The sequence below is a fragment of the Lepidochelys kempii genome, chromosome 10, assembly GCF_965140265.1.
Source record: "Lepidochelys kempii isolate rLepKem1 chromosome 10, rLepKem1.hap2, whole genome shotgun sequence".
Taxonomy (NCBI): Eukaryota; Metazoa; Chordata; order Testudines; family Cheloniidae; genus Lepidochelys; species Lepidochelys kempii.
This window is the reverse complement of record NC_133265.1, coordinates 27393373-27413092: the sequence shown is the minus strand read 5'-3', so window position 1 is coordinate 27413092 and position 19720 is coordinate 27393373. Positions and strand designations below refer to the sequence as shown.

General features: G+C 37.2%; 1 protein-coding gene across 31 annotated transcripts in view; it reads left to right on the top strand.

Annotated features, from left to right (window-relative positions):
- Positions 1–19720, top strand: part of RBFOX1 (RNA binding fox-1 homolog 1) — a 2436731-nt gene that overhangs the window by 2413080 nt on the left and 3931 nt on the right. For 8 of the 31 annotated variants that reach the window (XM_073362500.1, XM_073362505.1, XM_073362503.1 and 5 more), the window contains one exon: positions 7051–7103. The exons of the other annotated variants lie outside the window; for them this stretch is intronic. In XM_073362500.1, the coding sequence (XP_073218601.1) occupies positions 7051–7103 (53 nt within the window). The remainder of the gene's footprint in view (positions 1–7050; positions 7104–19720) is intronic. 31 annotated transcript variants of the gene reach the window in all.

Genomic DNA, 19720 nt, shown 5'->3' with positions numbered 1-19720 from the left:
CTGTTGCCTGTCGCTTCTGAACCCTCAGTCTTCCTCCTAAAAGGAGCCCAAATGCTGTTTACACCAACAAAGGGCTAGCTGGCAGCGGTTTTAGCTTTGCACTACATCATCACCTACTCTGCAGTAATCTTCTGCTGTCTGATCCCCATTTTACCTTAATCTGCCACTTGATTTGGGAGATATGCTGAAGTTGTACTTGTGCATAATTATATGTAACTAAGCAGCAGAGCATGGTGAATGGTGTAAAAATGTTTCCAGAAACCTTCATTCACATTTTTAAATGAAGGGACACTTCCACTTCCTTCCTGCAGCACATTGTGGGATTCTAAAGCTCCAGGATTGTATCAAAAAAATCAGAATGGAATTTCTGTGGCTATGCTCACACTCTTTGGTGTTTGGAGTCTGCACAATGTCTAGTGAACAAAATTCCTGGCATGAATGTTTGAGAGGACAGAGAATTTTAAGAGACCATTGGTAAATTTGGTGGAAAACAGATTTTAAATTCATAAGTGTACTTGTCCTGGAAACCTGATTCTAATACCTAACTTCATCTTTATTCAAAAATCAGAAAGATACCATGTGGAATATGTGTCCACTCAAAGCTAATCAACACCATTTGAATCTCAATTATTGCACACTCAAAAGAAAAAAATCTGAAGACAAAAACTTATTTATACATCTAGGAAAATTGCAGCATGGTCGTAGACAATTTGTGAGTAGAAAGAGAGGCAAAAAATCAAATAAATTATCAATTACAAATGGTTGACCTGGCTCTACTAAATATCACATTTTTAAAAAACACTCTAATTATAGTATTAACATACATGTAGCTTCTGAATTTAGCACTATGTGCTGTAAACAAATTTGAATATATTTTGTAAATATAATTTCAAGACACTTACCAAGTTACTAACCAGGCACTGTGGAGGGCTAATTAATATTGAAAATGGGTATAGCTCAGCTTTTTGGGGAGCGTAGTCTGAGGAAAATGTGTGTATGGAACATCTCAGTCCCCTTAATCAACTACCTTTTTGGTACTGTGAGAATAGGAATAGTTGGTCTGTGGAATAGGAATTTCTGTAGCATATTCTTTGAGATCTAATTGATGTGAACAAATCATAGTTGCCCATAGAATCCACAGTGAAGTGTAGTCCGAGTACACACACTCATATCATGTCAATCATCATCATAACTCCCATAACCGCATTGGTCGTTGGGGCACCATCATTGATGAGCAATCAATGTCAATAGTTAGCACAAAGAGAAGAATAAATTTGGATGTAAAATCCCAGCTAGCTTCCTGAAAAAGGTATGATGGAGGGAGGAAAAAGTCAGAACGAGATAGAAAAACACAGGAAAAAATTGAAAATGAGAAAATCAGAAGCAGGTGTTTTTTCCATTTTGTAACTTGGAGATGGATTTTTATTAAGTTTAAATGCGTATTCTGAAAATGACACTTTTTTCACCGTTCACCTTCTGGGTTTTAGATATTAACAGGATGCATATTGTTTGATGCTTTAGGGTCTGTGAGTTTTGTAAAGTAAAATGTATGAACCAGATTTTATCCCCTAGATCTACGTAGAGCGTGCCCTCTGCCCTGCAGGCAGCTGCTTCCCGTTGAAGCTCCGCTGCTCAAAACTGGTGGGTATAGCTCAGATGTGGACATTGCAGCTCAGGCTCTCAAGCCTATCAGACATGTTCGGTCTGAGCTCTGGAGACTCGCCCAAGACTCTGCTACAGCTGCAATGTCCACACTGCTGTTTTTAGAGCTCTAGCTCAAGGTGAGCTAGCTGAAGTCTTGTCTTTTTGGGGTGGGAAGCTCGCTCCCAGATGCAGTATAGAGATATTGTGAGAGCCCTGTGTCAGTACTACTGGAATGAGAGAAATAAAATCTATAGAACGCTTCATTTATATGAGAGGTTATGACATTTTGCGGTCATTGATTGCTTTGCCTTTCATCTGCTACTTAGTCTCTTTAATCTTACCAAAACTGCACTAGCCAACTCAAAATACAATACGCAAGGAAATGCATATAATCCACTGAAGATACTGCAGTATTTGCACAGTGGCCCGTTGACCAGCCTCGGGAATTCAGGAACCTCAAGTATACTTCACGCCTGAAAACATCCAAATTTAATAGTAACATTATTTGCTGAAGACCATGTTTTATAAAAACTTAGTCCAGTTTCAGTTAGGAAATATATTCTTCACTTCTGCTTTCAACTTCGTATTAAACTGTTATATATTATAGCTAGGTCCTGCCTGTGATGGGTTGGCCCCCTCTTAAGGTGCCACCTGATGTACAGAGATACCACTGAGCCCTCTGATGTGCAGCCTTTTGCTCGTCAGTTTGCATCTGTTTTAAATAGTTGTCAGGTTAAGTTTAGAATTGGTCTACTTTTAGGTACCTGGTGAAGTGAATTCTGTAAATGGTTTGTCATCCTTTCTGGTATTTAGCACTATATCTACAATAAATGTAAGTAGCGAGAGGCTCTAATTACAGAGTTCAGATTTTCAGACCTACTTTTCGGTTCATACTTTTAACCAGCACCCATATTTCCTCCCTGCCTCACCCCATCAAAAGAAAAAAAGGTTCTTGGGGCAGTTAGATTTGGGGTCCTAGTTTGGCTCATCCTTACATGTAACTCATTGGATTATTAATGATGACCAACAACGATTCCTAAGGCAGTGTAAGCCCCAACATAGCTATTGGAGGGGCATGTATTAATCTCTCCAAATGAAAAAGGGAATTGAGCAGAGGGATAGGTGGAATCCTTCCCCCTCCCCCTCCTGTGGACCACCGTTGATGCCATTCTGTGACAAATATGGCAGCCACAATTTACTGTCTCCTACTGTCCCCATGCAAAGATGTGAGGGTTGGCTGGTGGATTTGCTAGCCAAGACCTCTCCCCTCCATTTCTCCCTTAGATGGAACTCTCACAGAGCAGACCTTAGTGGCACTCAAAGAGGAGATACCCCCTTTCAGGGGCTCTCCACAACTTACCCACATTGGTGGTTCTTTGTCATCTCAGATACTTATACAGAGAGTAAGTTTTAGACTCTAATGATTGTCAGAAACAGTTTTTATTGCATCCAGACACAATTGACCTGATTCTCAGTTACACTAATGTCCCTTTACATCAGTCTGGCAGCATAAATGAGGCAAGGAAGGAAAAGTCCTGAGCCTACTCATTATGCAGAGGTTCACCCTTGTGGGTATAGAACTGATGCAAGAGCTCTACATCAGTTCTGTGCCCAGCCCCCAGTGGAGAGTACATGTCAGGCCAGCCCGCTGCTGCTCTTTTTCCCAGCACCCTTTAGGGGGTTATAGGAAGCAGAACATAAGCTGTTTTAATTTACTTTGGGGCATGAAGAGCCCCAAAATAAGGTGAGCAAAAAAGTAGCTTAAAGCCACCTTTGCTTCCCTCTCCCTGTTTCTGCCACAAACACAGGAATGGAGTAACTGAAAATCAGGCCCTGTACATTTAAATTACCCACTTTACTTTAAAATATCTTTATTACTTATGTTATTCTTTCAGTTTTTCTTTCTGTCTTAGTTGATCTCCTGTAGCCCTTTCTAGGGCTCTTAAATGTTGTTTAAATAAAATAAGATATTTTAGGACTTCAGTATAAATTTTCTGTTTGTCTTGAAATACAAAACATTTAGAGATACAGATGGAAGCCTATTTTTAATTGATAGTAGACAAACATTAAGGAGAAAATTTTGCATCCAGTGGCAGAATTTGGCCTTAATAATGGAGCAGAACTTCTTGTATAATCAAGTTTTAATTTTGGAGCATACTCTAGTATTCCTTGGATTGTCTAACAATATATTAAGGTCATTTTCAAATTGAATATATTTTATGTAATTAAAGCTTTTGAAGTATGGAGCAATTCTAATTAAAATGTAGTGCACTTCAGTGCAAAGTCACGTGGTGAACATTTAAAAACTAAAATCCATCATAGAGTCCTATAATTTCTTACCATATTCATGTTATGAGTTCTTTAAACCCAGTTCACTTTGTTTATTTAGCTGTTAAAACTGATGTTTTATTATAAACCTATACTACTTAAAAATCTATACTACTAGACTGGGATTAGTCTTGTAAGTGAAGTTGTGGAAGCCCAAATCATAATTAAAGTTGGATATTATACTGAAGGGAGGAATCCTGCATTTGCAGAGGAATGGATTAGATTAATAGGCCTTTTCTATCTCTAATTTCAATTATTATGCTGTATTCTAAATAGATATTGTGTATGTGCACTTTGTTGCCTGATTCTTACTTGCCTTATTCAGGTAAGAAGTCAAGTTGAAATCTGTAGGATTGCTCCCATAAGTCAGGTGAACAGAATTTTGCCCATAGTGAATAAGCAGACTTCCTGCAGAAGGCACATGTGACACATCTTGCCATGTCAAAAGGGCCAAGTCTGATTATCAACTCTTCTTTTAGGTATATGTATCTTGTGAAATATAAAGTAGTAAAGCCATTAGGAAAGTATAGACAGTGACTACAAAAGACATTAAGATCATCAAATTACTAAGCAAATGACTGGAATCATTAGCAACAACATCTAATTATTCATAATAAATTGAATTTGGCTGTTGAGTGCTCTAGCGGCTACATTTACTTCCCCATAAAGAAAATAATGTGAGTACTTTAATTCTCACATCAACTGGTTTTACATTGACCAATACCTTAGTTTGAAAAATGATTTATGGATTTCTAAAATAAAATATAAAAAAGCAAAGTGCAAGGAGAAATTGTGCCTTCCAGTGAACACAGTGGGCATGTAACAGGGGCTGTACATGGCAGATATTTAAAGGTTCTCTCTCTCTTTTTTTTTCTTTTTCTTTTAAACTCATTGTAGCCACAGTTCCATTCAGGGACTTTGAAGACTTTTTAAAAAATGTACTTGCTGAAAGCTGGGAAAAATTGGGAAGTATTAGTACAATCTGTAGACACTTTAAGCAACACATCATTTGTAGTAATTGGTTAAATAAAGTGAGAAACAGGAATGATTGTTTTTAGGTTGTTCCAGAAAGCAGTTAAAGCAGTAAATTATTCCTACAGATACATCCGTGCTTTGTCTTATTCTTGAGACAGAGTGACATAAAAGCAGTTGGGCATAATGGAGTCTGTGATTCCTCTCCTGAGGAAGGGACTTTCTCAGCCAGCCACAAAATCTTAAACCAGCACTATGTGGCTGCTTTCTAGAAGAAAATATCATTTTTTAGAATAGGGAACAACTTTATAGCTGCATAGGAAAGGAGATAAAGGAGTTCCTATGGACCAACAGCTATGAAGTCTACTTTATCTTGGATGGCGTCTTTGTTAGGCAGACATTTAAATCCTTCTGCGTGGATCAATATTACCATATAAGACATGTTGGAAGTAGATATGGTAAAAACTTGCATTATATATGAAACACAGTATAGCTATATGTTCACAATATTTCTAACTCCTTTAGGCTTAGATGTCAACTCATTATTGCAGTACTCAGGATAAATATCACTAGATTGTTAAATTACTGTAAATAAAGAATAAATAACAAAATTACCACCCCATACAGGTAATTCAGGACAATAGAAATTAGAGGTGGAAATGTGCCATTTGATCATTATTCCACCCATCTGAAAGTACAGGATATAATATCCCTAATGGAAGGCATGGCCAATATTAAACTGATACTTCACTTGATTTTAACCAAAAAGTATGACTATTTGTATAAATTATAGGGTTCTGTGCACCTTATCAAAAGGTGAACATTTTAATTACAGTGTTCACAGGACTTTAAACAAGAGTTTCAATTTTTTTTTTAACGTATTAGGGATTAAGTAATAGAGAGAAGGTTTTCTTCTTTTAGCGTTCACTCCTGTGCATGCTCCTGTGGTGTTATGCCCCTCGACATCCACAGATTTCCATAGGAGCTGAGGGTATGTAGCACGTAACAGGAAGTGTGCTGACCTTGCAGGATTAATCCCATACTGCAGAGTTAATACCAGTTGGATCTAGCTCCTCAGCTGTTAATTTGTGCATAAAAGTTGTGAGATATTCCAGCTTGTGCAACTGTGCAGGATTTTGTGGTACAGAAGCTGGATGGAGTTTGAATGAATCAGGATCTAAGTGCAAAAATTTGGGGTCAAATTCTTGGTTATGCTTGCACAACTCCAAGTGAAGTTAGACAGCACTGTGTACATCACTAAAAGGGCATAAACTGATAATATTGCAAGTCCTTAATTAGATCATTCATGGAATATACAGTGGCCCAAATCCAGATCACCTTGCTGACTGTGAGCCTTCAAGTGTGACGATAACATAAGTAAAGGGAGCAGGTTTTGTGTCAGAATGAAGTTTTCTGTATTTTGAACATTTTAAAGTGTATTTTGCATTTTTAATAATATATTATCTGGTAGAAAAAAGAATTTTGCAAGAGAAGGCTTATATCAAATCAATAATTTCTTGAATTAACAATATTCAGTATTCTGCAGCAAACATATGCCAATGCTCAAATGACAGTATATAAGAATATACTATGTCATAAATTCTCTTTTGGAAATGGCAGAAAATGCATTTTCTGTTTCAGCATCATATTAGAACTTTAAAAGCCAAAAATATTTTACTTTCAATATTCTCCTTTAAGTTCTACTACGTCAATTACATTTTTTTCTGTAAAATATAGGATTTTTTACATTTTGCATTTAATGCCCTTTAGTGTATACATTAATATAAATATAGTTTGATTTTTTTAAACTTTATAAATATATTTTAGCATGACATATTTGTAACGCTAAACGTAAAGCTTCCAGTGCAAGCGTTTGTACATAGTCCATATTCAGATGTCACCATTATTTCATTTAAAAGATCCCAGCATGTCTACCTCATGATCCTTATAAACTATATAGTACTGAAATACGTCAACACTTTTTTTTGCTACGTTCATTAAAATTAAGCACCCTTACCCTACCCCATCTGTAAACATCAAGTCAATTGGCAGCTAGCACATTTCCCAGTCAGCAAGCAGTATTGTGAATTTTATCTTCTCTTGCAGAAATCAATTCGTCTTCGTTGCAGCAGATGAAATTTCTTGTAACACCTCTGCAGGTAACAATCATTGATACTTCTTGATGCATCCATCCAGGTCTCAATATCCTTTTTCACATGCTGCAGTTAATCATTAGAGAAAGCTTAGTAAAGTCCATAATATAAATCTTTGGAATAGTTTCACTTAGTTATAGCTTGAAACCTTTTGGCTTTGCCATATAAAAGACATTAGGTTATTTTGCTGACTTTGATGTTTTATTTCCAGTTTCAATATTGTGTGATCCAGAAAAGTAAGAATATATTGAAGCTTCATACATTTACTGTACAGTATGACCAAATTGTTACCAAAAATTCCCCAAACAGAAATAAAGATAGGATTAAAGGCATAGACACCTGTAAGTGCTATCGATTTATCACTTTTCTGAATGACTCTTTGGGGGCAAATGGTGCCCACAAAGATAGTACAGACCCCAAAGCACATCAAAGTCTGTATTTGCGGATAGGATAGTGAGAAAGAAGATCTGTATATCATCAGAGCATCACCCTAAGCAAAGGCCCTCTGTTTCTTTGCTAATATAACATTGTGTTATAAGGACCCGGGTACAGAGGAATAAGCATTGTTTTTATAAGATATTTGCAAAAAGTAATCTTATAAATATACAGATTATACCAAGGGAAATCCTCTCTGTTACATAATGTAGTTTGAAACAGTCTGAATCTTTATACAGATAAGGATGGAATTATTTTGCTACCTGAGGTGAAGCTCTGCGCAGAAGCCAAAATAAATAGTAATAACATTGAGCCATATTCTGCCATTGATTTTTAAGCAAAAATCTTATTGATTTAATGGGAATTCTGCATGCAAAATGATTGAAGGTTATGCAGTCTAAAACAAAATGTTGGAATTAAAACACTGATTTATAGGATACCCTATTAACATCAGTAGCAGCAAGTGAAAGGTGAAGACTGTACACTTTAAAACATTCTGATCTATATTCAAATACGTCAAGAACCTTCAATTTGTGTCAATGAAAATTATATATAGTAAGATCAACATATACTGACGTTTATAATGTTGTATGCAATTTACATGTTTCTTAAAGGTGATCTGAAAAGTTCTTCTTTTAACACAAACTGTTTAGAATCCTAAATTAGTAGCAGTGTGTATTTAACTTTATAAATTGAAAATTGCATCATATTTGAAAAGACAGTATTAGAAACTCATTTGCTTGGTCAGACCCTGAGTTCAGGATTCAGCTACATCTAAATGCACAGCATTAGCCTTCCTCTCTCCTGCTCTGCTCCAGGTTGTAATGAGCTTATCAGTTCTAGCAGGTTTCGTTAAGAAGAAAGTTCTTTTAATAAACTTTGTTTTCAAAGACATATACTTACGATTTTAACTATAGTCCTGGATCTTTCGCTGTCCATTGGCCCTGCAGGCAATTTCCTGTCCTGCAAGATGAATTCCATGGAATAAGAATGAGTTTCTGTAATAAAAGGACTTCCTTCCTTCCTGCAGGACTGGCGGAATTGTAAATGTCCAGGACTGTACAAACATGCATTACGTCACTGCTTTGGAATCTTATGGTATGGGCCAAACTCTGCCAGTGACTTCAGTGTATTGCACAGGTGTAACTGAGGACAGAAATTGGGTCTTTGTATCTATTTACAAAAGCTTTTAGTTTCACCTTAGATTGCCTGCATTGTATGGTTTTAGAAATAAGTTTTTGGTTAGATACAATTTTAAGAATGATAGCTAAATCAATAAACAGCTGACTGTAGATGCTTTTTTTGTTATGTGATCTGAGTGAATGAGCTTTAACTAGCTAATGAGAGGCCTGATCTTGCATTCCTTGAACAAATAAATCTTACATTAGAGTCCAAAGGAGTTCTGGGTGTGCAAGGAATTCACACTCAGGTCCACATTCACAGGTTTTATAATGTAAATTGCTAAAAGTTTGTTGATTTAAATCACTAGTTTTCATGACAAGTTCATCAGTGTTGTTGATTTTTAAATCTCAGAATTGAAATACAATAGGCAAAGCTGCACTTTAAATAATAAGGTTATGCCTCCTGCGCTTGATTTAGGTCAGACCTTCAAAATCAGTAAATCTAGTGTTCAGTGAATTAATGAAGTAATTTTTGAATTATTTTATTAAGACACATAAATTCTTTCCATCGTATTCTAAACTGTCCTGTAGTGCTGTTTGTTCTTGTTAAACTGCAACCTGAGTAACTTTATACACGTGATTAGTCCAACTGAACTTAATGACATTACTCATGTTTTTGTAGGATTGGGTTATACTGAATGTACTGATAGTATATAAAACCCTGTTCAAAATATGGAATTTGTGTGTATGTCTTTATCTCATCCCCCTGCAAATGGTGTGTGTGTGCGAGAATAATAATATAACTAATCAGGAAAACAACTGTTAAAGTTTCATCAGATTGAAGGGAGGGTTTGGGTGATCTCCCTGCTATGGTGAAGGCTGCTTAATCATTCCTGCCAGAGATAACTTAACCCTGAAGTACATAAGATTTCTTCTGAAGAGTGATTATTTTACTTGTAGAATGAACCAGATTGCACTATATCAAGTATTTATAATAAATGAGCTTGGAGAAGGCTCTCCAAGAATGTGTGTTGTATAGGAGCTTTTGTAAAATTCTCACACCTAGTACCTTCAACAGATGTTGGCTTGCCAAGTGGTTTTTCTGTCTTCCTTGGTTATGGTTAAAATGAGACACTAAGAATGAATGCAGAGTGTAGTGAGCTCATATCAAACATAGATATCTCTGGCAGGAGGATCCTTCCCTAGGACTTTTTAAATATCTGACACTTGATGGAATCCAGTGCTTTCAAAGGCCAAAAAAATTGCTCTTCAGAACAAATGTTATATGCTTCAGGGCTAGGTCATCTTTGGCAGGAATCATTAAACAACATGTGGAGAGTAAATTAGATCAGAGGAAGGGAAGCTGTCTTGACCCTCCATTCAGCTGATTATGACATTTTAACAAGAATCTCCAAAGAACCCTCTCCAGCACATTTCTGGAAATGGGCATACAAGGGCAGAATTCATCCTGAGATGCAGAGGCATTTGGCATCTCACAGCATCAAACTCCATGGGAGGGTAGAACGTGGCTCTGAATGTGTTGTGGCTCAAAATTTGTAGTTGTAAATACATGTTGATTGCAAAACAGTATTTTTGTAGTAATGTTGGTATATTTGAATTATTTTCCCAAAGCAGAATTTAAATCTTTACTTCAGATTTTATAATATCAAAATGCAGGTTCCCTGAAGAAAGGTGCTTGCTGGGACACACTCTGACTATTCTAGATTTAGACCTCTTTTCCTGTAATTTTTAACTTCTTGTGACTCTGCCATACAAGAACAACAAAATCCAGTGTGCTTGCATAGTTGATACTGTTTCCCTCAGGAGCATGTATGCACTCTGTTTATGGTTTAGGTGCGAGAGAGACCTGGGCAAAGTTTATTATATGAACCTGCTTTCTAACTGAAATGTGGTACAAGTGGATATAACATCTTTTTTTCAACTCACGACTTTATTCATTTCCTGTCTTCAATCATAGTTATCCCCCCTCCCCAAGGAAATAAAAATGAATGAATGAATGTATGTAACATACCAGTTTATGTCTTAGCTTTAGAAATATACGGCCTTAGATAAAATTATGAGCCAAGTACTTTGGTGAAACAAAGTCTCCCCAAAAAGATGACAAAAATTCTGATTGCTTTAATTTCTAACATTGCAAAACTATGCTATTTTTATCTCTTGGCTTATAGATGAAGAGTCAGGCACCCAACAATATTGTAAATGGTTTGAGTGGAATGTATAGTTTTTTAAATCATCTTGATTGCCAGGTTTGCAAAGTTCCCAAATACTGCCATTGATCTGTGCAGTTTTCTGGCACCAGTGCAAGTTTTATGCATGGAGCACTAGCAAGATATGGTAGACAGTTATTTCAAAGTGAATATTTTCATCAGTACATAAATGTGGCTGAGATGCCTGTATGCTGAACCTTCAACATGATACATAGCTAATCATATCTGGACAAATTCTTCCCTCAGACAACTCACTGCCTTACTCTGAGATAAAGGGGAGAGATACTGGCCAGATATGGAAGTTTAAAAGGAATTACCAAGAATTACATATACAAATAATCTAAATAATTTTCAAAAGTGAAAGAATACAGTCTGAGATAGTGGCGTCAGCTTTATTTAGATCACAGTGTAAAGACATATAAGTTTACTTTTGAGAATTCCTTTGTGCTGCCCAAGGAGTTGACTTCATTTCATGCAGCCATTTGGCAGAGCATTTTGAACTAGATACCTTTCTTATTATATTTTCCTCTCCCACTAAACTTGTAAAAGCATAGATGAAGGATAGCTGGAGTACCTGAATGTCTTCTGCTAGTACCATATTTAATTTTAATGTCTGTGTTGCTTTTCCCTGTGAAAAATGACAAATCTTGAGGTTCGTGCTTTGCAAAGGGTAGGAAATGCTGTACTAATGCAAACAATTAAATTTCCTCAGTAAATTCAAGTATCCCTTATGTTGGCACTTTAAACATCCTTTTACTGCTGCTGTAAATAGCTGTGTATGGCTTATATGGAACTTTATTTGTTACAGCTCCTGGTAGTTGTTGTTATAAGATGTGCAACCATGGGATCAGTTCATAAAATCAGTAAACACTTGGATTATCCTCTGTTTTTCTGTAGTGAAGTCTGATTAATCCTTCTATCTCACTCAGTGAAAACACTGGCAGCCCTTGTTGGCATCTTTGTCATTATCTCTTTGACAGCTTGCCTTCCTTGTGCTTACAGTTCTAGGTCAGTTCACATGGCTAGTCAAATGTGACAACATGACAAGATTAAGTAAAGCTGGGGTTCTGTGATTTGTAAATGGAGGATTTGCAATCTGAAGCTCTTTTGATAACAAAAAAGTGAATAATCTATGTTTCTACTGATCTCAACAGGTGTGTCTGTGTGTGTCAATGCATTCTTTGCACTATGGTCTTAGAGAAATGCAACTATGACTTAATATATCCAGAAACCAATTCTGTGATACGATGAAAATATGGGACTTGGAGATGCCATTTCTGGGGTCTGTGTATACATTATGGTTTACACACACGTGTGCAGTAGACAAAGAACAAATGGCAAAATCTGTATGTTGTTACACTCATTACACTTCAAAAACTGAATTTAAAAGAGCAGTATTGTAGCCTGCAAAGTTTAAGAGTAAATAAAAATGCAGACTTCAGAAAAAGTTTTGTTGTCAAGTACACAGTACAGTATGCTAGAAAACAACCTGTTGAATACTTACAATATAATAATGATAATTAATAAATTAATAATCCAAAAATGCTTTGCAGACTAAAGTAAGAATCATTCATTTCCCATTGATGGCAGCCACTTTTCAGGTGGAACATGGTATTTACTATGCCCCAATATCTCCACGCAACAATTTTTATTAGGAGAATTAGTATCAGCATAACGAGAAAATAACTATCCTGGTAGAAACTATAAGGAGGAATGTAGGTAGGCAGGATGTAATTATCAAGTTAGAATTTGACTTAGACGTTAGGTTAACACCCTTGATTTTACATCTGAAATAAAATCCTTGAGCAGCACCCAGACGCTAGCACCATGCTGAGGCACTAATTCACTTATGACTAAGAGGGGAGAGCATCACCTATGGTATCACCAATACCACATCTTGTAGCATCTGGGTATTTCTGCAATCAAAATATTGACCAATCCTATTTAGCTGACCAGATCTTCCAAGGTGGCATCCCAGTGTCAGGTGTCTGCAGGTATATAACAAGCTACAGAAAGGGTTGAGGGGGATTTTCACTTTTAAGTTCCTTCAGTGCTGGACAGTAATGGGAATAGGTGATGACACCCCTCACCAGGCAAGAGAAAAACTGGTGCTGTCAATCAAAAATTCTTTTTACTAACAAGACTAATAACAAACAAATGCCTCCACTCCATGGGTTTCCCACAATTGGGATGAAAGGCATCAGTAAATAAAAACCCACACAAAATAGAACCCCCACAGGTGCTAAGGAAATGACAAACTCATGTAAAACAGGCCACAAAGGCTTGGTTCTCTGTTACTTGATGAATTTTAGAAAGATTATTACGGGTAAAAGTAATGCCATTGTAAATTCCCCCTGACGGACAAGAAAGCAATGGAGGAGGAAATAAAGAACACAAACAGGGCTGTTCCTAAGTAAAGGCAAGAGTCATAACTATTCCCACACAAATATCCCAGCAAAGGCTTTATGTCCTATGGAAAATATCTTTCTGTGGAATCCTCCACTAAGTCTGCAATCAAAGGAACTTTTATTAAAAAATATATATTGCTTGTACTATACAGGAAAATTTATATACCTGTTATGTATTAATGAATTAGTACCGACAAGTGCTGGGCATTTTAGAGCCAAGAAGAAAGAAAAGGTTGAGGCCTGAAGGATCTCACGTTCTAAATTAGGACTCTGTCTAGAGCGTCCAGAATCACTCCCAAAAGCCTGTAAGGCAGCTAGCTATCCAGCCTTTACCATATTGAAATGCAAACTCCATAGCTCAAAATCAGACCTTGTGTCAGCAGGTTAATTATTGAGGACCTTGGTGTTTCACCTTCTTATGTTAAGTCTGAATTTGGTTCCCTATCTCTCTTTATGTTCCTGGGAAATCAGAAATACTGAAGATCACTATTCAACATTTCAAGTTATGAATGTTGCTCTGCTAGATGGAGGAAATTTTTTATGAAGATCTCCTCCTGGAAATCCCATCTTATTGTCCCATCCAGGGGTTGGGTGCTGGCCCCTTCCCTCCGGCTCTCTGAAAGAACAGCTTTACTAGAGCCATGCTACCAGGGATTGTCCCAGCCACAGCTGCCCCAGAACCTTCAGTGAATGTGGAGGGTGCCACAGAAAATTTTTAATATCATTAGAGATGACCTCAGCTGTATTAGCTTTTCTGGCTAATACTTTATAGCAGAGGTTCTCAAATTTCATAGCACCGCGAACCCCTTCTGACAACAAAAATTACTACATGACCGCAGGAAGGGGGGAAGTGAAGCCTGAGCCCGGCCTCCCGAGGTGACGAGGGGGCCAAAGCCAAACCTCATCACCCTGAGCCGGGGGTGGGGGCGGAGGAGACAAAGCCCAAGGGCTTCAGCACCAGACAGGCCTGTAACCTGAGCTCCGCCACCCAGGGTTGAAGCCCAAGGCAGTGGGGATCAGACTTTGGCCCCAGGCACCCACTAGTCTAAGCCAGCCCTGGCGACCCCATTAAAATGGGGTCGCAACCCACTTTGGGGTCCCAACCCAAAGTTTGAGAACTGCTGCTATATAGGACTAGTATACATTCCCAAGACTGCCAAGTTTCCAGCCCTCCACAATGCAAACCTGTAAACTACTCTCTGTGGTGCAGGGCAGAAATCCGTATCCAGAGGGTCCCCTTACACACTTTTCTTAAGGGGTGATCTGGGCCTTTGATATAATAAAGGTGGAAGATTGTAGAATTCTTTAAACGTTCAAGACCAAAGAAAATGACTGAAAGTAAATTTAAAAAAATCTTAAGTGTGTCATCCTGTGTGGAGGGATTACTCTAGAATATGCACTAAAAATGTGTGAATAAATATACGTAAACAGAGTACAACTGCTGCATAGTGCAGATCCACCAGCTGAGAGGTGAACAAAGAATCTGGCTGTGCTTTGTGTGCCAGGCGCAACTACAAAAGGACTCTTTTCCTTTTTGCTATTTAAAAGTATAATTAACAAGCATGACTTAACATGGGATGTAACAGGATATTCTACTGCAAGTATGTTACTTGTGAACCTTACCATACCATGAAATAAGGAGGTGAAACATGAGTAGCTGCTTTATATTATCACTCAGTATCTTTGTTTTCTTTAAAAATGTCAGGTGTTGGGCGGGAAATAAAGGCCTGACACCAGCCCCATGGTGACTTCTTAAAGTCTGTCATGGTGATCCAAGGGAACAGTAGATTGGCTGATGTGACTGATCATTGCAACCATTTATAGGGAGAGAGGCAGGTCACCATTGCAACTTCCTTTTCTCTGGCCACTGAAACTTGCCTGCCTCTACTCTAATAATATCACTATTATAACTCTGACTCCTTCTGCCCCATAAAAACATAAGAATGACCATACTGGGTCAGACCAAAGGTCCATCTAGCCCAGTATCCTATCTTCCAACAGTGGCCAATGCCACGTGCCCCAGAGGGAATGAACAGAACAGGTAATCATCAAGTGATCCATCCCCTGTTGCTCATTCCCAGCTTCTGGCAAACAGAGGTTACGGATACCATTTCTGCCCATCCTGGCTAATAGCCATTGATAGACCTATGCTCTATGAACTTATGTAGTTCTTTTTTGAACCCTGTTATAGTCTTGGCTTTCGCAACATCCTCTGGCAAGGAGTTCCACAGGTTGACTGTACATTGTCTGAAAAAATACTTACTTTTGTTTGTTTTAAACTTGCTGCCTATTAAAAGCTTCCCTGCTGACTGTCAAGATCAGATAGTCAATGAAGAGATCAGGATTCTGCTTTACATGGCACCAATTGGTTGGGATGTTTCCCTGGCATCACTTTTTGTAGTCCTGCTCCCCCTTCCACTGGTGAGCACCAGGGTTATGGTGAAGCTCTAGAGACAGAAGTCACTGCTTATTTTGTTGTACCTTCTGCTGCCTAGGCAACCCTGTCTATTCAGTTGATAAGGGTAACATTATCTATTTCTAAAATTACATTAGGTTAGTGCTTTATTGTCAAATAGCAATCAACACACAGAATTTAAGCAATTTAAAGTTACACTGGGTCCAAGCTCTAGTAGCTGCAAGACCAAGGGAACAATGATTGTAAGGTCAGATAGTCCATTAACCGTTACAGCTAATAAAAATGCTTTATATAGTGGAAACAGTAGAATTATTAGTTTTCCAATGATACAAGTAATCGGTTTCTAGCCCTGGCAAATTACAAGAGATTGGACTATAAAATTACATCTTTCTGATTGCAGTCTTTCCCATCTGAATCTTTACTTTATTTTAGCCAACACACGTTTAAAAACTGCTAAAGCTCAAAACTTGTACTTTATACTATTTGGGTTAATAGCCATTTTCAAAACAGTTACAAAATATTCTAGTAATTTCTAATATATGGGTTACTAAACAAATGTCCAAATTGAAAAAAAAATGGGAGAACAAAAATAGTAATCAGAAGGAGATGACTTTAAATTTCATTGTCTCATGACTGTTGAAATGGATCTTTAATGGCTCACAGCGTGGCAGATTATTACTAGAGCCAGTGAAAATTTGGATTCAGTTTGCTCAATGCAGAGCAATTTACATCACCCCAACAATGACCTGCCAAGGAAAGAAGTCTTTGGGACAGACCAGTAGAAATACTTTCATGATCAATACTTTTTTTCCTAAATATTTGTTTTGGATCAGTGATGAGAGAAAATCAGATTCCTGAATTTAGTTTTATTTAATACATTCCTTTTACACTGCTCAGATTGTTCTAGCAAGGAAAAGTGTGTTAATTGGGTTGCACTATAGATTATGAATTTCCCCCTGATACTTTTGTTATTAAACCTAATAGTGTATATTATTAAACAGTTTTCAAATGATACTAAGTCCCCATTTAGGATCAGAGCCCCATTCCCGGAGTTAGGCGCATAGGGAAAATATGGTCTCTGCACCAAAGAGTTTACAATCTAAAAAGATTATAAAAAAACTAGGAGTGGAGTAAGGGATACATTCCTCAGTTTTTAGCGACTTCAGACATATCTATACAAAATGTAAAAAATGACACCTTGAAGCTATCGTAGCCAATTGTTTATATTTGTGAACAATGTTCATATGCAAGTATCATTTAGTCATTTTAAATTTAAAAAAAACCAAACTCTCTCTCCAGCAGTTAACAACAGATCCACTTTTTCAACAGTATCTGAGCAATTTTAAAACATGGTGAGTTCTTACCACACAAGGTAATCGATCCTGAAGTCAGTTTTTACTCCATTATTACTCAGGCTGTACTCTGACAAATTCCCATTGAATTAAATGAGTCTTTTGCTGTAAGGAGTGATATGTAAGGATTTCAGGATCCAGCCCCATGTGAATATTTACAGCGATGTTCTAAACTAGGATGGTGAGCTTTATTTTAAAATTTCCTATAATTCTACCATTGTTATGCAGATCCAGCAGTAGTTGCAATGTTGTGTGCCGCCAGCACTTTGTCAGCTATGTTTTTTTACCACCATGTTATCTACGTGTGAAAAATGTTGGCACATCCCTTACATTGATGTTCCCACTACTTGTGCACCAATGGGAAATTATAATAAAATGTCCATCGTAAACATAGCCCTTGAGACAACAATTTCTAATTCGTTATGACGGGTACCTATAGTTGGTATTGACACAGTGATTTAACAATTTGTAATATATACTGTTCTATTAAACTATTCGAAATAGGTTTTCCTTTTTAAAAAAAAATTAAATGTATGCCCTAGTGTATCATTTACCTACAGTGATTGTTTCTAGTGTAAATTATAAAAGAGCATTAAAATAATACTAATTTTAATGAAAAATAAGCATGCTGACAAAATTGTGGCTGATTGAATGAATAAAAGACTGGATCACTTGGTGACTGCCCTGCTTACTGGTTTCCAATTTGACAATATGCCTTAAATCCTTGGCCCCATTTTCAGAATGGAATCTGAATCTATTCTGCTAACCTTGTGAGCTTCTAAATTTTCGTGTCATGCAAGGGCATGTTTACAAATTAGCATTTAAAAAGAAGACTACTTGCTTGAAGTTTAAGCTGACACTGTTCCTTTTCCTCTGTGGAAATGAAATTTATTAATCATAATAAAACCATCATATTCTGAAGGTAGAGGTCACCCTGAGGAGAGAAAACTCTATTCATCACAAAGGAATTTCAATGCATTTTCCCCAGATAATATCTGAGCATGGGTTTTCTCTCCTTTGGAAATGTATTCCTCCATGGTAGTGACGTTGTTTCTTTATAAAGACTTTTATCCAGTAGTTTGCAAAATTGAGAAATTATCTTTTTTATTTTAAAGGAAAGCGTGTTCTGTTTTATGCTAGATTTGGAAAAACTCCTTATTCCCAAATGCTTTGTATATATTTTTAAACTAAAGAAGTGGGAGGGTTTGTTTTGTTTGTAACGTGCACTCTTCTGATGAAGTGGGATTTCATGTTCCTATAAATCCTTTTGGCGCCTAAAACTGTCAGTTGAGGTGTTTGTTATTTTCACATAGTAGTAGTGTGGAAGGTTAGAAAAGATTGTCCTTATTTTAATATCTGAAATAAGAACAAGCTTTATAACGGAGAAAGTTATCTGAATAGGAATGCAAAGTAAATTTTCCTAGGATACAATCATTTATATTTAATGGGAAGCAATTATCTTATCAAGTTGACATTTCATTGTAGGATGAGGAACATCTCTCAATTGTACACAATAGGGTCAATAATCATGCTAAAATAAATGCTTTCTACTTAATGTAAACCAGTGATAAGTGATTTGTTTCCAAAAGAAAATCTTAACCATGGTGGTGCATGCTTTGTACTCATCCTTTCCCACTAGATATTGAAAATGCTTTGTGTTGTGTTGGCTTATCCATATTTTCCTGTGTGTGCTCCAGATCTCTGTATAGTATCGACACTATTAACATTATTTCAACAGTGATATAAGCATGTTATCTGCCAAAGTAGTTTAGATAAATGCACTGTTACTGTAATGAGGGCTGGGAGTTCTGTATTATCCTTCCCTACCTTTGACTGGGCCTCCCCACAAATCTGCATCCACATCAGTCAGTTGATCTCCCTTGGCTGCAGCCTGCCTCAGGCTGTAATAAACTTGAGGCATTGTGATGTGTGGGTGGTGATGCTCTTAGATGAACTGTGATGTGGTGCCAGAGTTCAACTTTATAAGCAGAGAATGGGGCAAGACAGTAAAACTGGAACTGAAGTTTGATGGGTTTGTATGTATCATTCAGCACCCCTGGAAGAGCAGGGCCCAGCGCAACTAATAGGTCACACAAGCCTAAGGCCTCACCTTCCATAATGGCCTCTATAGATTTAAACTTGTATCCCTTGCTCTGAATGGCAGTGATAATATCAGCTCAGATAACCATTAAATCAGCAGAAAAGACAAAGATAACTCAAAATAAAGCAGAACCGTGGATGATAATAGCGTATATAATTCTCCCTCTAACATGGTTATGAAATTTAAGGATGTATGTATTATTGGGAACCAGTCTAGTTTTTACAAAGCATTATTTCTTCCTTGTTTGGTCTTTATTGGAACCTATGATACCTTTATATATGGCTACAGTAAATCAAAATTATAAAGAAAACCAAAATAGATTTTAAAATTTTGATAATTTTATTTCCAAATGACTCTGGTCCAAAGACAGTCTTGTGAATATCTTGTCAGCAACAGCTCACATGAGCCAGCAACAGAACAAGTAAGCAATTCAGTAAGTGTTTCTACAGGGTTGCGGGGTATGGGATGAGCGTGCCACAGAGAGTATGCTCCCTCTGTTTCCCCTCAGCTGATTACACAAAGACAGGCTTCTTCCACTCATGGAAGAGGAAGAGAGAGATTG